We start from the raw sequence: 22,346 nt of genomic DNA on the forward strand, positions 1-22,346 counted from the left end.
GAACAAAAAGGGCCATTGTACAGCAAAATTCTAAAAGGACAAAGGGTGTTAAAAAAAACAAGCCTGAAGGCTTTGTGTCTTAATGCAAGGAGTATCCGCAATAAGGTGGATGAATTAACTGTGCAAATAGATGTTAACAAATATGATGTGATTGGGATTACGGAGACGTGGCTCCAGGATGATCCGGGCTGGGAACTCAACATCCAGGGGTATTCAACATTCAGGAAAGATAGAATAAAAGGAAAAAGAGGTGGGGTAGCATTGCTGGTTAAGGAGGAAATTAAGGCAATAGTTCGGAAGGACATTAGCTTGGATGATGTGGAATCTATATGGGTAGAGCTGCAGAACACCAAAGGGCAAAAAACATTAGTGGGAGTTGCGTACAGACCTCCAAACAGTAGTAGTGATGTTTCGGAGGGCATCAAACATGAAATTAGGGGTGTGTGCAATAAAGGTGCAGCAGTTATAATGGGTGACTTTAATATGCACATACATTGGGCTAACCAAACTGGAAGCAATACGGTGGAGGAGGATTTCCTGGAGTGCATAAGGGATGGTTTTTTAGACCAATATGTCGAGGAACCAACTAGGGGGGAGGCCATCTTAGACTGGGTGTTGTGTAATGAGAGAGGATTAATTAGCAATCTCGTTGTGCGAGGCCCCTTGGGGAAGAGTGACCATAATATGGTGGAATTCTGCATTAGGATGGAGAATGAAACAGTTAATTCAGAGACCATGGTCCAGAAGGGTAACTTTGAAGGTATGAGGCGTGAATTGGCTAGGATAGATTGGCGAATGATACTGAAGGGGTTGACTGTGGATGGGCAATGGCAGACATTTAGAGACCGCATGGGTGAACTACAACAATTGTACATTCCTGTCTGGCGTAAAAATAAAAAAGGGAAGGTGGCTCAACCATGGCTATCAAGGGAAATCAGGGATAGTATTAAAGCCAAGGAAGTGGCATACAAAGTGGCCAGAAATAGCAGCGAACCCGGGTACTGGGAGAAATTTAGAACTCAGCAGAGAAGGACAAAGGGTTTGATTAGGGCAGGGAAAATGGAGTACGAGAAGAAGCTTGCAGGGAACATTAAGACGGATTGCAAAAGTTTCTATCGATATGTAAAGAGAAAAAGGTTAGTAAAGACAAACGTAGGTCCCCTGCAGTCAGAATCAGGGGAAGTCATAACGGGGAACAAAGAAATGGCGGACCAATTGAACAAGTACTTTGGTTCGGTATTCACTAAGGAGGACACAAACAACCTTCCGGATATAAAAGGGTCGGAGGGTCTAGTAAGGAGGAAGAACTGAGGGAAATCCTTATTAGTCGGGAAATTGTGTTGGGGAAATTGATGGGATTGAAGGCCGATAAATCCCCAGGGCCTGATGGACTGCATCCCAGAGTACTTAAGGAGGTGGCCTTGGAAATAGTGGATGCATTGACAGTCATTTTCCAACATTCCATTGACTCTGGATCAGTTCCTATGGAGTGGAGGGTAGCCAATGCAACCGCACTTTTTAAAAAAGGAGGGAGAGAGATAACAGGGAATTATAGACCGGTCAGCCTGACATCGGTTGTGGGTAAAATGATGGAATCAATTATTAAGGATGTCATAGCAGTGCATTTGGAAAGAGGTGATATGATAGGTCCAAGTCAGCATGGATTTGTGAAAGGCAAATCATGCTTGACAAATCTTCTGGAAATTTTTGAGGATGTTTCCAGTAGAGTGGACAGGGGAGAACCAGTTGATGTGGTATATTTGGACTTTCTGAAGGCTTTCGACAAGGTCTCCCACACAAGAGATTAATGTGCAAAGTTAAAGCACATGGGATTGGGGGTAGTGTGCTGACATGGATTGAGAACTGGTTGTCAGACAGGAAGCAAAGAGTAGGAGTAAATGGAGACTTTTCAGAATGGCAGGCAGTGATTAGTGGGGTACCGCAAGGTTCTGTGCTGGGGCCCCAGCTGTTTACACTGTACATTAATGATTTAGACGAGGGGATTAAATGTAGTATCTCCAAATTTGTGGATGACACTAAGTTGGGTGGCAGTGTGAGCTGCGAGGAGGATGCTATGAGGCTGCAGAGCGACTTGGATAGGTTAGGTGAGTGGGCAAATGCATGGCAGATGAAGTATAATGTGGATAAATGTGAGGTTATCCACTTTGGTGGTAAAAACAGAGAGACAGACTATTATCTGAATGGTGACAGATTAGGAAAAGGGGAGGTGCAAAGAGACCTGGGTGTCATGGTACATCAGTCATTGAAGGTTGGCATGCAGGTACAGCAGGCGGTTAAGAAAGCAAATGGCATGTTGGCCTTCATAGCGAGGGGATTTGAGTACAGGGGCAGGGAGGTGTTGCTACAGTTGTACAGGGCCTTGGGAGGCCACACCTGGAGTATTGTGTACAGTTTTGGTCTCCTAACCTGAGGAAGGACATTCTTGCTATTGAGGGACTGCAGCGAAGGTTCACCAGACTGATTCCCGGGATGGCGGGACTGACCTATCAAGAAAGACTGGATCAACTGGGCTTGTATTCACTGGAGTTCAGAAGAATGAGAGGGGACCTCATAGAAACGTTTAAAATTCTGACGGGGTTAGACAGGTTAGATGCAGGAAGAATGTTCCCAATGTTGGGGAAGTCCAGAACCAGGGGACACATAAGGATAAGGGGTAAGCCATTTAGGACCGAGATGAGGAGGAATTTCTTCACCCAGAGAGTGGTGAACCTGTGGAATTATCTACCACAGAACGTTGTTGAGGCCAATTCACTAAATATATTCAAAAAGGAGTTAGATGAAGTCCTTACTACTAGGGGGATCAAGGGGTATGGTGAGAAAGCAGGAATGGGGTACTGAAGTTGCATGTTCAGCCATGAACTCATTGAATGGCGGTGCAGGCTAGAAGGGCCGAATGGCCTACTCCTGCACCTATTTTCTATGTTTCTATGTTTCTATGTAACATTCATCTACTTAACTTCCAACTACTCAAAAGTTATGTTCCTCCAAAAAACAATAGTATTGCTGTGCTTTATAGTTAGTCAAAAATCCCAAACTCCCTGGAAAACTCCCTGCACTTGAAACTCTGTTTATATTAAAATCAGCCAAATCTATCCGAGAACAATACTTCAGTCTCCAAAAGACTGCACATTTTACATACCATGAACCAGTACATCACTTACATTAATGTCTGTATGGTATATCAACACACACAATGCTGGTAGGATCTGTGGGGAAAAAGGAATAATGTATTAGATGATTAAATTCTTCGACCAATAATTAAACAGCACAAAGTAAAGCTGATCAGTAACAAACAAATGGTACGTATAACCAATTTAGGATTGCACGCTCACCACTACAGCTGCACAAACCAGTTACAATCAGTATCCAATTCCAAGTTTTTCTTTCACCTTTTACATGATTGGACACTTTTCACACGTGACATGGACATATTTTTAGTTGAACAAATAATCACTGGCAATAACCAACTGGTTATTTGTGACCAGTACCAATGATAATAATGACTGTAAACGTGGGAAGGGAAGATGTATGAAATAATGGTTGCTGGGAGGAAGTTGTGTGACTAATGCAATGTGATCTAATGGCCTCACACAACAACTTGCATTTAGATAGCGCCTTTAATGTAGAAAAATGTCCCACGGTGTTAAACACAGACATAATCAGATAAAAATGGACAACGAGCCAAAGAAGGAGATATTATGAGCTGTCGAAAGAGGTGGATATTGGGAAGGTCTTAACAGAGGAGCAGGAGGAGGGGGGAGAAACAGGAGAGGCAGACATGTTTAGAATGGAATTCCAAAGAGCAGCTGAAGGCATGGCTACCTATGCAAATTTTAAATTGAAGGTGTTGGTGGACTGGAAGCCAATGCAGATCAGTGAGTACAGGACTGATGGTTCAGCAGGACAGTGTGGGGCAGGATACAGGCAGCAGAGATGAAGGATGGGTGGGGGGTGGGGTCAGCCAGGAGAGGATTGTCTGGAGGTGACAATGGCACAGGTTTTGAGGTAAGAATAATGGTGAGGCTATATGCGCTCGCCGTTATTACAGGGTAAATCTGACAGCAACTTCCGGCATCCGCACATGCGCAAAGGCGGAAATCCAGAAGTTGCTGTCAGAGATACCCTGATCCTCCACAGGGTGTGCTGTTGCAGTCCTCACTGACAGACTCGGCACTGAAATCACTGAATGGAGTGAACTTGGGGTACTTGCCCACCAGTTCCGCATTAAAAACAGCCCAAAAAGTTAGGGCTGGTGCATTTAGAAGTGAGTTTTTAAAATTGCATAATAAGTGATAATTATAGCTGAACAACCTCTCTGGCCCTGAAAAATTAATTATACAAATGTGGTGTCTCATTCCCTCAGAAGAAAATTAATTTTGCAAATTTTAAAAATTAAAGTAATTTTTTTTTTTACTATTTCTGTTCGTGTCTTTTATCTCTTTCCCTTAATCCCATCTGCATTTCCCAATCTTTATTTCACTTCCTGCACATGATTTAAATATAATTTATATTTTCTGTTTTTTAACTGCCTGGTTTAGACTATGTGTGTCCCTGTGAGGATACTTCAATCTGATTGGTTGAAGAGCCTGGCTGTTGCTTTCCCTGTTCAGATGTTGGATGACTGGAAGTCTTCGCTGACAAGCCCGCGAAAGCTCTGTGGGCATCTGAATGCGAGGCATTCTTTGCCGCTGAAAGCAAAATAAGGGCCAATGTCACGATGAGAGTTTCAGCAGAGGATGGGCTGAGGCAGGAGTATAGTTGGACGATGTTATGAAGGTGGAAGCAGTCAGTCTATGTAACGGTGAGGACATGGCGTCTGAAGCTCAACTTAGGGAAGAAAATGGAGAAGGATGTTGCATCAGGGCTGTGACAGGGAACCCTGAAGGTAAAGTTTGGCTCAGTGGGAAAGGAGGAAGGGGGAAGCAGCAAAACGAAAGGTCTGAATCTTAGCGACAAAGTCCACAAACTCCTCATACTTTCTATTGGAGCCGAGATATAAATTTCAACAGTTGCCGAAGACAACTGATTTACGGCTCACAGCAGCAATTTTCTGTGCAATACAACATATGGGAAAAATGTATCACGACAGCAGGAGCATCTGATCATGGTGGTTATTTTTTTTTTATTCATTCATGGATGGTGGGCTGTTGGCACGGCCAGCATTTATTGGCCACCCCCAATTGCCCTTGATACGGTGGTGGTGAGCTGCCTTTTTGAACCACTGTAGTCCGTTTGGTGAAGGTACTCCCATAGTGCTGTTAGGGAGTGTGTTCCCGGATTTTGACCCAGATACGATGAAGGAGTGGCGATATATTTCCAATTCAGGGTGGTGTGTAACTTGGAGGTAATGATGTTCCCATGTGCCTGCTGCCATTGTCCTTCTAGGTGGTAGAAGTCATGGGTTTGGGAGGTGCGGCTGAGAAGCCTTGGCGAGTTGCTGCAGCGCTTCTTGTAGATGTTATGCACGACAGCCACAGTGCGCTGGTGGTGGAGGAAGTGAATGTTTAAGGTGGTGGATGGGGTGCCAATCGAGCATGCTGCTTTATCTGCTGCACACATTCAGGCAAGTGGAGAGCATTCCATCACACTCCTGACTTGTGCTTTGCAGATGGAGGAAAGGCTTTGGGGAGTCAGGTGGTGAGTCATTGGCCACAGAATACCCAGCCTCTGATCTTCTCGTGCAGCCACAGTATTTATGTGGCTGGTCCAATTAAGTTTCTGGTCAACGGTGACTCCCAGGATGTTGATTGTGGGGCATTTGGCGATGGTAATGCCATTGAATCTCGGAGCGGTGGTTAGACTCTCTCTTGTTGGAAATGGTCATTGATTTACACGTGCGTGGCGTGAATATTATTCGGTAAACCTACATGAATTCAGTCAGCTGGAAAAGCACTGGAAATATTTATAAACTAAAAATATTTATACAAATGAGTCTATAATTAGTTAGCTGAGACCAAGAGGATTTTTATGATAAAAATCATAGGCCAATCGTCAATACTTATCTGCAACTGCACTCATTCAAGGGCAACTGGTCTTCAAGCGGGGTTATTAACAAATCATCCTATATTATTTATACAGCTGACGTATGTCATTGTACCCCAGGACATTATCTTCAACCTCCACTCAATTCTCATTTGAATACACTATTTGCATGTTGAATCAGCACCAACAGACCTCCACATATCCACTAAGTGTCCATTCTTCATATGAGAGCTCAGATAGGCGACTAGGATGTTTGACATTTTGGACAACACAGCCTGACCCAATGTCCAGATACACCCACTTTCTAGCACGTAGTCACTAGTAATCAGGATTTAGAATTTTCTGTTTGCTAAGGCAGGTCACCGAAATTAACTGAGCTGACGCTCTGAACAGCCAACTCTCCACTATCCTGGGTTTGAACCTCCTTGTTCTATCAGAACAGTGGTAGCACTCTCACCTGAGTCAGAAGGTTGTGGGTTCTTACCCCACTCCAGAGACTTGAGCACATAATCCAAAATGACACTTCAGTGCAGTACTGAGGGAGTGCTACACAGTCAGAGGTGCTGTCTTTCGGATGAGATATTAAACAATGAGGATGAGGACTTGCTTGCCCTCTTAGCTGAATGAAAACAATCTCAGGGGAGATCCCCTGTGTCCTGAACAACATTTATCCATTAATCACCACTAGAAATAGATTGTCTGGTCATTTATCTCTTTGCATACAGCGAGGTCCCACAAACAGCAATTTGGCTACTGCGTTTCCTACATTACAACATTTAAAAATACTTAAGTCGCTGTAAAGTGCTTTTGGATATCCTACGGTCATGAAACACGCTATATAAATGCAATTTTCTTATTTTCTTTTACTACTTTGAACCAGTGGCCCCTTGTCCTCCTCTCTATTTAATTTAAAATAATTCCCCCAATTTTACCATTTCCTTTCAAGTTATCACATATCACAGGGCTATTTTCATGGATTACAGCACCATTTCTGCTCTAACGAAGCTCTACAATGGTAAACCACTCTACATCATTGAACAGAAGAGGACCAACAGCTGATGCTAATTGTTCCAAAAACATTGAATACATCTGCACTTCCCATGTTTAAAGATTCCTAGCTGCATGGAACAGTAAGTATCCATTATATTCACCATTGTTGAAGTGACGTGTACCCTTGTTAAACAGGTATTTGGGTGTGATTACATGAAAAAAATAAATTTGCTATATACCAATTCTCAGTACGAGACAAACCTGAATATTCCTCTTCACCATGGACAAATAACTTTAATTGTACTCATTCCCTACAACTAAGAGGTCTCATCACATTTGAAACTTCATCACCTATACAGACCTATTATAATGAAATTTTATAATGAGTTCAAGGCACTAAGAAATTCAAGTTTTAACCAGTCGTTTTAAAAATGTGTCTGTTCCAGCCAAAAGCATATGGTATTTTCACTCAATAACCAGAGAGACAAAGGTAGTCCAATCTATTTACCTCCTGAACAGTCTCCATTGGTGGTGGTGGATCCTTATTCCTGCAGAGGTTAACTATGACCCATGTGACGTTACGGAGGAAAGTGATGGGGATGGAGGGATTGATGAAGGACAGAAGAGGTTTGACAACTCCCAATGAGATGACGTAGTCTCTACACCGAGGACCATCACCTAAAGAAGTGAAAATGAAAGTGTTTGCATTAGAGATGAGAACCTGGAAAGTTTTATGGAAGGAGCAATGTTGTGGCTGTTGCATACACAACAGTTTGATGAAAATGTTGGTTCACCAACTCATTAAAACAGTTAAAAGCAAAAATGCATGACATTTTGGTGTCTTGTTTGAATAGTCGAGCTTAGGTACTCAATACTAGAATCAAAATGCAAAGGAGGCCATTCAGCCCATTGTGCCTGTGCCAGCTCTTTTGAAAGAGCTAACCAATTAGTCCCATTCCACTGCTCTCCCACCCACCTCCCCTACAGCCCTGTAATTTTTTTCATTTAAGTATATATACAATTCCCTTTTGAAAATTACTATTGAATCTTCTTCCACCACCTTTTCAGACATTGCATTCTAGATCATAATTTGCTGTGTAAAATAAGTGTCTCTTCATCTCCTCTCTGGTTTTTTTGCCAATTATCTTAGAACTGTATCCAATGGTTACCAACCCTGCTGCCAATGGAAGCTGTTTTTACTTATTGACTCTATCCAAAACCCCTTATAGTTTTGAATATTTCTATTAAATCTTTCCTTAGCCTCCTCTGCTCGGAGAACAATTCCAGCTTCTCTTCTCTCCACATTAGTCAAGTCCCTCACCCTGGTATAATTTCAGTAAATCTCCTCTACACCCTTTCCAAGGCCTTGACATCCTTCCTGAAGTAGTGCCCAGAATTGGACAAAATACTCCAGCTGAGACCTAACCAGTGATTTATAAAAGTTTAGTGTAATTTTGTTTTTGCACTCTATGCCTCTATTTATAAAGCTAAAGATCCCATATGCTTTAACAGCATAAAAAAGGTTTCAACAGCGATACAAACCGATGATATTTCCTAGAGCCCAGACTGCTTGTTCACAAACGTTCTGATGAGGGGAGTGAAGTAATCGCAGAAAGAGAGGCACAGCATCTGGAACCAAAACACAAAATGTTAGCTCCATTCCAATCAACATGACAATCGGAGAATTGCAGTAAACAGAACATATAAGGAAATCTCAGGTTTTAACTTGGTTTAAGATGTATCAGATTATTTTGTGCGAGCAGTTATATTTTTAGGATTCGGTTTTGAAGGCTCAATCATGAAAATGCTCCTTTAACAAGTTTGCCTGTTAAGTCAAAGTTGTCAATTTTCACTACACAGAGGAATAGCTCAACAATGGTATCACTCGGGTTTCAGTAGAATAGTGGTGGGAATGTAAGATTTTTGTATGCCATCACTTTTATTGTGCAAAAATAACTACAATTATAGATTTTATCTATACAAATATGTTGTGTCTAAAGAAAACATTCAGAACTGTAACACTAGTGGTGAATTAAGACTTACACACAATAAATATATTGCATACGAAGTATATTTGGCCCAAGTTTAATTTTTCAGCTTGCTTATTGATACCGATACATTAAATAGAGCTTGTCACAACATTGCATAGTGCTGGTGACAATCTTCAAGTAGGCTTTGCCAAAATGAGGGCAACAAAAACTCGCAAATTACTCAAAGACCTACTGCCCATTGCCTCTCTATGTACACGGAACTGGAACCACACTTTTAGCTCTCCATCACCTCCCTCGACCCTACAAGTATCTCCATACTGTCAGATATCAATTCACGGACGAGACAAAAGTTCCGTCATTTGAATACCGAGAAGACCATCATTCTTTGCCTCCACCATAAGTTCTGCTCCTTTGCCGTTGATTCTGCTTGGGCTGAACAAGACTCTACGAAACCTGGATATCCCATTTGACCTGGAGCAAAGCTTCGAACCCTACATCCAATCCACCACCAAGATTACTAATTTCCACTTCTGCAATACTGACCACTGAAACCCATGCTTCTTCTACCTTTAAACTCAATTTCTCCAATGTTCTCATTGCTGGCCTCCCATCTTCAAACCTCCATAAACACCACCTTGTCCAAGTGATCCACTTTCCTTGTTTCCCATCCTTGCTGACCTACATTGGCTCCCTGTCAATGTCCATGGCCTCACTCCTCCAGCCATATCCCCATTCACACACTTCCATCCTCAGGCTGTGGTCTTTCGTGCAACCCCTCCTCCATTCCTTCACACCACTATAGGTGGAAGAGCTTTCAGTTGCCTTGGTATTACTTTCTGTAACTCTCCAAAAGACTCTCCACTTCTCTATTAACCACTTTTCGGACAAGCTTCCAGTCACTCCTCCTAATGTCTCCCTCCATGGCATTGCTTCAGTTCCCTTATTGTCTGTAAAAGGTCTTGAGGCGTTTTCTAAGTTAAAGGCACTATATAAATGCAAGTTTATCTCTAAGATATTTTAATTATTGCAAAAGAACTTTCAAATGCATGCATAATCATTATATAACTGCTGAAAATCAAAATGCCAATGTGTACTTAAGATTTATTTCTAGTGATGGAAAGAAGTTACACAATCACATCAACATCAATTTCCATTTATACAGTACCTTTATTACCTAATAAAAACCCTCTGGGCGCTTCAGAGAGAAAGTTGGAAGAAGCAGTAGAATTTAGGAGAATGGGAGAAGAATTGATTGGTAAAGGATTTAGGAGAATTGGCCAACGTTACCTTTAAAGAGGCAAAGCGATTTAAAGAGAAATTCCAGAGAGTAGTGCCAGGACTGCAGATAGTTCTACCACCAAATGAGGATTACTAGGAGACCACCAAAATCAGAGGATTGCACAGTGTGGGTTGGAGAAGGTTGCAGAGGTGGGGTGGAACAAAGCCACAAAAGGATTTGTAAACAACCGCAAGTATTTTGAATTACAGTGCGCTGGGAAACAGAAGCCAATGGAGGTCAGCAAGGATGGGATGATGGATGAGGAAGACCTACTGCAGGACAGGATGTTGGTAGTAGGATTTGGACCATTTGGAGTTTGTAGAGGGAGACGTTCAGGAGGAAGATGAAGAGAACATTCAAGAAATCATGCTCGGAGGCAATAAAAGCTTGGATAAAGGTTTCAGGGGCAGAAACTGGGATGGGGAACACAGAATGTTGGGCAGCTGGAAGTGTATTATCTTGGTGTTGGATCGGATGCTGTATGTGAAGCTCAGCTCGGGATCAAACAGGACACAAGGTTACACAATGGCTAGTGCACCCTGAAAATCGAGATCAAGGTCAAATAGTTTTTTGCTGCTGCTAGTTTTGGTAGAATGTTCTGCCTCATCCATAACTTGACTGCAGATAGGCAGCCAGATAACACGGAGGTGGTTGTGGAACTGAGGACATTGGTGGCAAGTGCAGTTGCGTGTTAACAGCATACAGGTGGAAACTGACCCACGTCTGCAAACGATGTTTGCAAGGTGCAGCACAAACAAGGAAAAGGAAGGGGCCAAAGGTGGTACCCTGGAGATTACTAAGTGAAGGACTAGGGAGAAACTCTGCTGGCTTCAATGGGACAAAGAAGTGCAGAATTAGTCATGGGTGCACCTCTGAAGGTGGATTAGAAATGAGAGACAGTGGAGGAGGACAGAAGGATTTGTCATGTTCAATGCTATTGAGAGATCAAGGAGGACAAGGGGAAATAGTGCACCATGGTCACCGCCATAGAAATCATCAGTGATTTTGACTAAGGCTGTCTCACTGCTGTGGGCAGGATGTAAGTCAACTTTTAGAGGCCTACATCACAACTGAAACATTTCTGTAAACAAACACTTGTTTGTACATTCCCTCTTTCACAAAATAAACAAAAAGTTATGTTGAAACATTTGGCATGGATGGTTATACAATGGTACAGAACTGAAATTTACATTAAAATACCTTTCTAGATTTATTGCCAATTGAAAAACTAATCACGTCCAAGATACTTGCACTGAATTCAAGTCTGAGAACGGTACTCTCTGCAATCATTGTGCTTTCACACATTATAAAACTGTTGAAGTATTCCTGCATTGACAGTCATTCTAGAGATTGTTTTATAGGAAACATGCTGTTCTAGGTTTCTGTTGAGCACTGCCAGTGTTTAGAAAAAACATGAGACATTTAGTACCGGATGGTATCATCTTCAGTTCATTTACACATCGTTATATGTAAATCTGTTCAAAATGAGGAATGGAGCGACATACGTAACCAACACAGAACACAATTTATAATACGATTGCATTAATATCTCCAATAAATTGGTTCTTTCACTTACTTGCTTCAACCACAGCTTGAGTTTGTGCAGACGTCCCAGATGCTATATTAGTCAATGCCCAAGCAGCTTCAAACTGAAGGGATGGACTGTAACATCAATAAACACTTGTTATTCGACTGCAACAAATCATAAACACTTCTAAACTCTAAATAATATAATTATGAGCTTTAGTGATATTTGCACTGCGCTAAAAGCTGAACTGTGGAAAGAAATAACATTTCTACCTGTACTTAGTGGGTACTTAATGCCCAGTACTCTCATCAACTTCCATTTTGTGTCTTTTACACTCCTGCAACACGGTGTTACCAGTGTAATATCCACATGGGATGTTTTTTTGTTGAAGGTACTTACTCTCAAATGAACACACAAATCCTCGTTCTTTTACAATTTTTGTCCACTTGTCTGTCAACCCTCTTCTAGGTTTCTACCAATTTGGTTAGTTACAGGGAGGCCAATGATAAATGCACAGCAAAAGTACAACCAAATTCAACCCACCCCACCCTTCTTCAAGGAGATGCTGCAGTTTCTGCTCAGCACCTTCTAACTCAGCATAGGAACTGACTAGAGTGGGGAGAATCAAATCTTCAATCTCGACTGAGTAGTAGGGAGAATCCATGCTCAAAATGGCCATGATACCACACAACTTGAAGATCTGAATTCTTTTAAATGTGATTTTCACTGGCAATCGTGGGTGTTGGCAAAGGTGGGGGGGGGGGGGGGGGGGGTGGGGAACATCGAACCAAACGTGTTTATCTGAGCCTGACACACACACGAGGCTTTGATTTGATTGCTCTTTTTGCCTCTGTCAGCTTCACTCGAAACCATCTAGTAGAAGGCAAGCGAGTGCGGTCAAAGGACACTAATTCTTTGAAGGCACGTGCCTTCTGCTCTACTGTCTTCAAACAGCAACACGGCTGAGGTCAGGAACTCAATGGAGTGAGGAAATCAATCTGTAACTTATCATTCTGTCTGCATGATTATTGACTTTCCAATACTCAATGTCACCATTCAAGAAAGTTCAAGGGCTTGATCCAGCACACATTCCTTGCAATAATTGGCACATTGGCTTTGATTATGAAATCAAAGGCATAGCACAGAAATTATATCCAAGGCACCCACAATGTGCACGAACATACAGCATGAATTCCAACACCAACTTCAGTCAGCATTTACAGAGCACATGGGCAACTGTTCGACCTCAAAGCTTACAAACTCATTTTATTTTCCTGCACAAACCAAAGTGAATATTGCATCACAGGATATTGCAAAATATTATGAACCAACAAAACTGGAGAAACAAATCAGCTGGTCCACTGAAGTGTGAATTATCCCTTATGGCACACCCTTCATTGAAACACACACCAGCTGAATTGCAATGATGGGTTTACTGTATATTATAACGATATGTGGACAGTCCTGTAATGGACTCCCGACCTAAGCCTGCATCTTCATCTGAGCGAGGATTTTCAACAGAGGGGGTTTTTAGTGGGCAACTCAATCCGCTGCCCCCTGCAGCTTCTTGCAGCCAAGTCAATGGTGACAATGGTGTGGAAATTAATAATCCTGACAATTTGCTTGGTCAATGAACAATTTTGGATCAAGAGAGAAAGCGAACGAGATATGAAGAGGCAGTAGACACCTCAGGAGGCTAAAGAAAATACTTGAGTTCAGCAATTGGTCAACATATCAAATACTCACAATGCAAAGTAGAGTTAAATCTAGATCAGAACAAAGCTAAATTTTTATTAGAAATCAGCATCGACATGCATTACCAGTCGAGACCTGCTTCAGTTTGCAACAAAAATAGCTTAACATCTCAAAATATTGTGTTTAGGGTACCTAAGGGGGAGTAAGAGAGTAAAGTATAATGCATGCAAGAATAGAAACATAGAACAACATAGAAACATGCAAATTAGGTGCAGGAGCAGGCCATTCGGCCCTTCGAGCCTGCACTGCCATTCAATAAGATTATGGCTGATCATTCACCTCAGTACCCCTTTCCGCTTTCTCTCCATACCCCTTGATCCCTTTAGCCGTAAGGGCCATATCTAAACTCCCTCTTAAATATATCCAATGAACTGGCCTCAACAACTTGCTGCGGTAGAGAATTCCACAGGTTAACCACTCTCTGAGTGAAGAAGTTTCTCCTCATCTCGGTCCTAAATGGCTTACCCCTTATCCTTAGACTGTGACCCCTGGTTCTGGAACTCCATAGCAACGGGAACATTCTTCCTGCCTCTAACCTGTCCAATCCCGTCATAATTTTATATGTTTCTATGAGATCCCCTCTCCTCATATGTCAGTCCTGCCATCCCAGGAATCAGTCTGGTGAACCTTCGCTGCACTCCCTGAATAGCAAGAACGTCCTTCCTCAGATTAGGGGACCAAAACTGAACACAATATTCCAGGTTTGGCCTCACCAAGGCCCTGTACAACTGCAGTAAGACTTCCCTGCTCCTATACTCAAATCCTCTAGCTATGAAGGCCAACATGCCATTTTGCCTTCTTCACTGCCTGCTGTACCTGCATGCCAAACTTCAATGACTGATGTACCATGACACCCAGGTCTCATTGCACCTCCCCTTTTCCTAATCTGTCACCATTCAGATAATATTCTGCCTTCGTGTTTTTGCCCCCAAAGTGGATAACCTCACATTTATCCACATTATACTGCATCTGCCATGCATTTGCCCACTCACCTAACCTGTCCAAGTCACCCTGCAGTCTCTTAGCATTCTCCTCACAGCTCACACTGCCACCAGCTTAGTGTCATCTGCAAACTTGGAGATATTACATTCAATTCCTTCATCTAAATCATTGATGTATATTGTAAAGAGCTGGGGTCCCAGCACTGAACCCTGCGGCATCCCACTAGTCACTGCCTGCCATTCTGAAAAGGACCCGTTTATTCCGACTCTCTGCTTCCTGTCTGCCAACTAGTTCTCTATCCACGTCAGTACATTACCCCCAATACCATGTGCTTTAATTTTGCACACTAATCTAATTGTACTGCAGCATTTAAAATCATATTCTCAATCGGGAAAGCATAAACGTTAGCAGACAAAGCAGCAATACTTTGCTTTCAATACCCTTCACAATTCATATATGTTAATGAAAAGTAAACACTGAAAACTGCTATATCACAACACTTACTTGTCGTCTCTCTCTAGACATCGTACCAGCACTGGTAAGATTCCAGAATTTATTAATTCATCAATTGGAGGATTTCTATCACTTGACAGCAACTTCCTGCAAGATATTGAGGAACAAAGTTAGAAACGCAAGTTATATTTTCCATTAGCCTCAACATCTACAACAAATAAAATCTGGTAGTAATGAATGCTAGTGGAAGCACAAATGTTTTGATCACGTAAACCACTACCATATCTGTTAGCAGGTGGAGAAATACATCTACAAAGCACCAATTCTAAATAAACTGCACCACGTTAGTTAAAGCAGCACAATTAACTTATGACAGCATCAACAAACCGCACTGTTTAATCCAAATCTGGCCTTTCAACACAGGAGTGGCCAGACACCCCTGAAGAAAGGTGAAAATCATTTTACATTACTGGGAAACAATAACCTACTCGACATACTTAACAGTTCCAACTGAAAGTGTTGTGTTCCTAACACAGATGAGACTGCACACAAGGAGGTTAAAGTAACAGTGACCTCAGTCTTTAATAAGACACTCCAGAGTGAGGAACAGGCCTTGGGGCCGGCTTATATACAGTGTTCCCAAGGGATGCTGGGATCCCTTGGGACTTCAGGGGATGAGCTCCCTGGTGGCGGAACATGGGAGTGCATGCTTTACAGATACACAACATCACTCCCCCCGCAAAGTCAAAGTAAAACTATTTACAAGGTGAGGCGGTCGGGAGCCTTTCTTTCCCTGGTGGACCGCCTCGGTACAAATGTCTGTTCTGATTTGTTGGCTGTGCCCTCGCTGGGCTGGCGTGTTGTTGGCCCTGCAGGGCTGCTGGGTGAGCCTGGCCTTGCTGGGCTGTTGGGCGTGATGGCTTTGATTTCCTGGTCCGGGGTGGTGTCGTTGATCCTTTAGGTGTGTGTTGTGGGCTCGAAAAAGGTGGTGTCTGCTGTGGATTGTTCAGGGCAGTCTGTGAACCGCAGCCTCGTTTGGTCCAGGTGCTTTCTGCAAATTTGTCCATTGTCTAGTTTGACTACAAACACCCTACTCCCTTCTTTAGCTATCACCGTGCTCGCGATCCACTTGGGACCATATCCATAGTTTAGCACATACACAGTGTCATTCAGATCAATTTCCCGTGACACAGTGGCGCGACCATCGTTTACATTTTGTTGCTGCCGCTGCTCTCTATCTGAACATGCAGGTTGGGGTGAACCAGCGAGAGTCTGGTTTTAAGTGTCCTTTTCCTGAGTAGCTCAGCCGGGGGCACCCGTGAACGAGTGGGGTCTCATGCGGTAGCTGAGCAGTACTCGGGAAAGGCAGGTTTGAAGTGAGCCTTCTGTGACTCGTTTAAGGCTCTGTTTGATTGCTTGTACTGCCCGCTCTGCCTGCCCATTGGAGGCTGGTTTAAACGGGGCCAAGGTGACATGTTTGATCCCATTGCGGGTCATGAATTCTTTAAATTCGGCACTGGTGAAACATGGCCCGTTGTCACTGACCAGTATGTCAGGCATGCCGTGGGTGGCAAACATGGCCCTCAGGCTTTCAATGATGGCGGTGGCGGTGCTTCCTGACATTATTTCACATTCAATCCATTTTGAAAAAGCATCCACCACCACCAGGAAATTTTACCGAGAAACGGGCCCGCATAGTCGACATGGATCCTCGACCATGGTCTGGAGGGCCAGGACCACAAACTTAGTGGTGCTTCTCTGGGCGCGTTGCTCAACTGAGCACACGCTGCATTGACGTACACAGGACTCTATGTCAGAGTCGATACCAGGCAACCACACGTGGGATCTGGCTATCGCTTTCATCATTACTATACCCGGGTGTGTGCTGTGGAGATCCGAGATGAACATCTCCCTGCCCTTTTTGGGTAGCACTACGCGGTTACCCCACAACAGGCAGTCTGCCTGAATGGACAGCTCGTCCTTTCGCCGCTGGAATGGCTTGATTAGCTCTTGCATTTCAACGGGGATGCTGGCCCAGCTCCCATGCAGTACAGAGTTTTTTCACTAGGGACAGCAGAGAATCTTGGCTGGTCCAAGTCCTAATCTGACGGGCTGTGACAGGTGATTTATCATTTTCAAACGCTTCCATGACCATCAACAAGTCTGCAGGCTGCGCCACCATCAACAAGTCTGTAGGCTGCGCCATTTCCACCCCCGTGGTGGGCAATGGTACCCAACTGAGAGCATCCGCACAGTTCTCGGTGCCTGACCTGTGGCGGATGGTATAGTTATACGCTGATAGCGCGAGTGCCCACCTTTGTATGCGGGCTGAGGCATTAGTATTTATCCCCTTGTTTTCAGCAAACAGGGATATGAGGGGTTTGTGATCTGTTTCCAGCTCAAATTTAAGGCCAAACAGGTACTGATGCATTTTCTTTACCCCGAACACACACGCTAATGCCTCTTTCTCAATCATGCTGTAGGCCCTCTCGGCCTTAGACAAGCTCCTGGATGCATAGGCGACAGGTTGCAACTTCCCCGCAACGTTAGCTTGTTGTAATACATTCCCGACTCCGTACAACGACGCATCACATGCTAGCACAAGTCTTTTACACGGGTTATACAATACAAGCAGCTTGTTGGAGCATAAAATGTTTCTGGCTTTCTCAAAAGCAATTGCTTGGTTTTTTTCCCCATAGCCAGTTCTCACCTTTACGCAATAACACATGTAGGGGCTCTAAGAGGGTGCTTAACCCCGGTAGGAAGTTATCAAAATAGTTGAGGAGTCCCAGGAACGACCGCAGCTCCGTGACGTTCTGTGGCCTGGGCGCGTTCCTGATAGCCTCTGTCTTGGCGTCTGTGGGCCGAATGCCGTCCGCCGCGATCTTTCTCCCCAAAAACTCCACTTCTGTTGCCATGAAGACCTCTTCAGCCGCAGCCCTACGCTATCCAGTCGCTGGAGGACCTCCTCCAGGTCTTGTAAGTGCTCGGCGGTGTCCAGACCCGTGACCAATATGTCGTACTGAAAAACCACCGTGTGCGGTACTGACTTGAGTAGGCTCTCCATGTTTCTCTGGAAGATCGCTGCAGCCGACCGAATTCCAAACAGGCATCTGTTGTAGATGAACAGTCCCTTGTGCGTGTTGATGCAGGTGAGGCCCTTCGAAGACTCCTCCAGCTCCTGCATCATGTAGGCCGAAGTCAGGTCGAACTTGGTGAACATCTTGCCTCCTGCCAGCATCGCAAATAGGTTGTCTGCCTTAGGTAGCGGGTATTGGTCCTGTAGCGAGAAACGATTAAGTTACTTTATAATCGCCGCAAATCCTGACCGTGCCATCACATTTGAGTACTGGAACAATTGGGCTGGCCCACTCGCTGAATTCCACTGGGGAGATGATGCCCTCGCGTTGCGGCCTGTCCAGCTCGATTTCCACTCTCTCCCTCATCATGTGAGGTACTGCTCATGTCTTGTGGTGAATGGGTCATGCCTCTGGGACCAAGGAGATCCGCACCTTCGCCCCGGAAAAGTTTCCAATGCCTGGTTCAAAAAGGGAAGGAAATTTGTTAAGAACCTGGGTACATGAGTACTCATCAACATGTGATAGCGCTCAGATGTCATCCCAGTTCCAGCGGATTTTGCCCAGCCAACTCCTTCCAAGCAGTGTGGGGCCACCGCCCGGGACAATCCAGAGTGGCAGTTCGTGCACCGTGCCCTTGTAGGTGACCTTGATCATGGCGCTGCCCAGGACAGTGATAAGCTCTTTGGTGTACATTCTCAGTTTCGTGTGGATGGGGCTCAGGGCTGGTCTGAGTGCCTTGTTGCACCACAGCCTCTGAAACATCTTTTTATTCATCATGGATTGGCTAGCGCCAGTGTCCAGTTCCATGGCTACGGGTAAGCCATTCAATTTTACATTTAGCATTATAGGTGGACATTTCGTCGAAAATGTGTGCACCCCGTGTACTTCAGCATTTGCCTCCTCTCTGAGGCTCGAAATTGCTTTGATCCACCATGGACCAATCTTCCTCTGGCACGTGGTGGTTAGCAGGTTTTGCAGAGCTTGCTGCTCGTCTGCAAGATCGTTGGAGGTGCCCCATTGTTCCACAGCTCTTGCAAACATACCCTTTGAAGCAGCATGAATAGGCTGAATGGAAGCAACCACAACGCCAACAAGGTGTGAATTGCCTTGCATTTATCCTTTGTTGCGGACTCTGAGTCATCTGGGTCACCTGAGGCCTGCTGGCTATTGCAGACTCATAGTTTCTGCCTTGTACATTTCTGCTTGCAAACATAGTTCCAGTTAATTTATGAACATTGCTAGCACTTGTGTGCTGAGAGATTTGTTTGGTGTTAGCACTGGTGAACATAAACGCTTGTGCTATCGCAATGGCCTTACTGAGGGTCGGTGTCTCTACAGTCAAAAGTTTTCGTAGGATGAATTAACTGTGCAAATAGATGTTAACAAATATGATGTGATTGGGATTACGGAGACGTGGCTCCAGGATGATCAGGGCTGGGAACTCAACATCCAGGGGTATTCAACATTCAGGAAGGATAGAATAAAAGGAAAAGGAGGTGGGGTAGCATTGCTGGTTAAAGAGGAGATTAATGCAATAGTTAGGAAAGACATTAGCTTGGATGATGTGGAATCTATATGGGTACAGCTGCAGAACACTAAAGGGCAAAAATCGTTAGTGGGAGTTGTGTACAGACCTCCAAACAGTAGTAGTGATGTTGGGGAGGGCATCAAACATGAAATTAGGAGTGCATGTAATAAAGGTGCAGCAGTTATAATGGGTGACTTTAATATGCACATAGATTGGGCTAGCCAAACTGGAAGCAATACGGTGGAGGAGGATTTCCTGGAATGCATAAGGGATGGTTTTCTAGACCAATATGTCGAGGAACCAACTAGGGGGGAGGCCATCTTAGACTGGGTGTTGTGTAATGAGAGAGGATTAATTCGCAATCTCATTGTGCGAGGCCCCTTGGGGAAGAGTGACCATAATATGGTGGAATTCTGCATTAGGATGGAGAATGAAACAGTTGATTCAGAGACCATGGTCCAGAACTTAAAGAAGGGTAACTTTAAAGGTATGAGGCATGAATTGGCTAAGATAGATTGGCTAATGATACTTAAGGGGTTGACTGTGGATGGGCAATGGCAGACATTTAGAGACCGCATGGATGAATTACAACAATTGTACATTCCTGTCTGGCGTAAAAATAAAAAAGGGAAGGTGGCTCAACCGTGGCTATCTAGGGAAATCAGGGATAGTATTAAAGCCAAGGAAATGGCATACAAATTGGCCAGAAATAGCAGCGAACCTGGGGACTGGGAGAAATTTAGAACTCAGCAGAGGAGGACAAAGGGTTTGATTAGGGCAGGGAAAATGGAGTACGAGAAGAAGCTTGCAGGGAACATTAAGGCGGATTGCAAAAGTTTCTATAGGTATGTAAAGAGAAAAAGGTTAGTAAAGACAAACGTAGGTCCCCTGCAGTCAGAATCAGGGGAAGTCATAACGGGGAACAAAGAAATGGCAGACCAATTGAACAAGTACTTTGGTTCAGTATTCACTAAGGAGGACACAAACAACCTTCCGGATATAAAAGTGGTCAGAGGGTCTATTAAGGAGGAGGAACTGAGGGAAATCTTTATTAGTCGGGAAATTGTGTTGGGGAAATTGATGGGATTGAAGGCCGATAAATCCCCAGGGCCTGATGGACTGCATCCCAGAGTACTTAAGGAGGTGGCCTTGGAAATAGCGGATGCATTGACAGTCATTTTCCAACATTCCAGTGACTCTGGATCAGTTCCTATCGAGTGGAGGGTAGCCAATGTAACCCCACTTTTTAAAAAAGGAGGGAGAGAAAGCAGGGAATTATAGACTGGTCAGCCTGACCTCAGTAGTGGGTAAAATGATGGAATCAATTATTAAGGATGTCATAGCAGCGCATTTGGAAAATGGTGACATGATAGGTCCAAGTCAGCATGGATTTGTGAAAGGGAGATCATGCTTGACAAATCTTCTGGAATTTTTTGAGGATGTTTCCAATAAAGTGGACAAAGGAGTACCAGTTGATGTGGTATATTTGGACTTTCAGAAGGCTTTCGACAAGGTACCACACAGGAGATTAATGTGCAAAGTTAAAGCACATGGGATTGGGGGTAGTGTGCTGACGTGGATTGAGAACTGGTTGTCAGACAGGAAGCAAAGAGTAGGAGTAAATGGGTACTTTTCGGAATGGCAGGCAGTGACTAGTGGGGTACCGCAGGGTTCTGTGCTGGGGCCCCAGCTGTTTACATTGTACATTAATGATTTAGACGAGGGGATTAAATGTAGTATCTCCAAATTTGCGGATGACACTAAGTTGGGTGGCAGTGTGAGCTGCGAGGAGGATGCTATGAGGCTACAGAGTGACTTGGATAGGTTAGGTGAGTGGGCAAATGCGTGGCAGATGAAGTATAATGTGGATAAATGTGAGGTTATCCACTTTGGTAGTAAAAACAGAGAGACAGACTATTATCTGAATGGTGACAGATTAGGAAAAGGGAAGGTGCAACGAGACCTGGGTGTCATGGTATATCAGTCATTGAAGGTTGGCATGCAGGTACAGCAGGCGGTTAAGAAAGCAAATGGCATGTTGGCCTTCATAGCGAGGGGATTTGAGTACAGGGGCAGGGAGGTGTTGCTACAGTTGTACAGGGCCTTGGTGAGGCCACACCTGGAGTATTGTGTACAGTTTTGGTCTCCTAACTTGAGGAAGGACATTCTTGCTATTGAGGGAGTGCAGCGAAGATTCACCAGACTGATTCCCGGGATGGTGGGACTGACCTATCAAGAAAGACTGGATCAACTGGGCTTGCATTCACTGGAGTTCAGAAGAGTGAGAGGGGACCTCATAGAAACGTTTAAAATTCTGACGGGTTTGGACAGGTTGGATGCAGGAAGAATGTTCCCAATGTTGGGGAAGTCCAGAACCAGGGGTCACAGTCTAAGGATAAGGGGTAAGCCATTTAGGACTGAGATAAGGAGAAACTTCTTCACCCAGAGAGTGGTGAACCTGTGGAATTCTCTACCACAGGAAGTAGTTGAGGCCAATTCACTAAATATATTCAAAAGGGAGTTAGATGAAGTCCTTACTACTCGGGGGATCAAGGGGTATGGCGTGAAAGCAGGAATGGGATACTGAAGTTTCATGTTCAGCCATAAACTCATTGAATGGCGGTGCAGGCTAGAAGGGCTGAATGGCCTGCTCCTGCACCTATTTTCTATGTTTCTATGATGGTCTCGTGGCCAATGCCCAGTACAAAAAAGTGTCTGAGCATTTGCTCCAGGTAGCCATCAAACTCACAATGTCCCACAAGTCACCTTAGCTCGGCGACATAGCTCGCCACTTCCT

General features: G+C 44.1%; 1 protein-coding gene across 1 annotated transcript in view; it reads right to left on the minus strand.

Annotated features, from left to right (window-relative positions):
• Nucleotides 1–22,346, minus strand: part of LOC139276276 (importin subunit alpha-4) — a 92,521-nt gene that overhangs the window by 28,628 nt on the left and 41,547 nt on the right. The window contains exons 6-10 of the mRNA XM_070894026.1: nt 14,993–15,088; nt 11,840–11,925; nt 8,536–8,622; nt 7,502–7,671; nt 3,183–3,227 (exon numbers count right to left, since the gene is read on the minus strand). Of these exons, the coding sequence (XP_070750127.1) occupies nt 3,183–3,227; nt 7,502–7,671; nt 8,536–8,622; nt 11,840–11,925; nt 14,993–15,088 (484 nt within the window). The remainder of the gene's footprint in view (nt 1–3,182; nt 3,228–7,501; nt 7,672–8,535; nt 8,623–11,839; nt 11,926–14,992; nt 15,089–22,346) is intronic.

This window comes from Pristiophorus japonicus, chromosome 11, assembly GCF_044704955.1.
Source record: "Pristiophorus japonicus isolate sPriJap1 chromosome 11, sPriJap1.hap1, whole genome shotgun sequence".
Taxonomy (NCBI): domain Eukaryota; kingdom Metazoa; phylum Chordata; class Chondrichthyes; family Pristiophoridae; genus Pristiophorus; species Pristiophorus japonicus.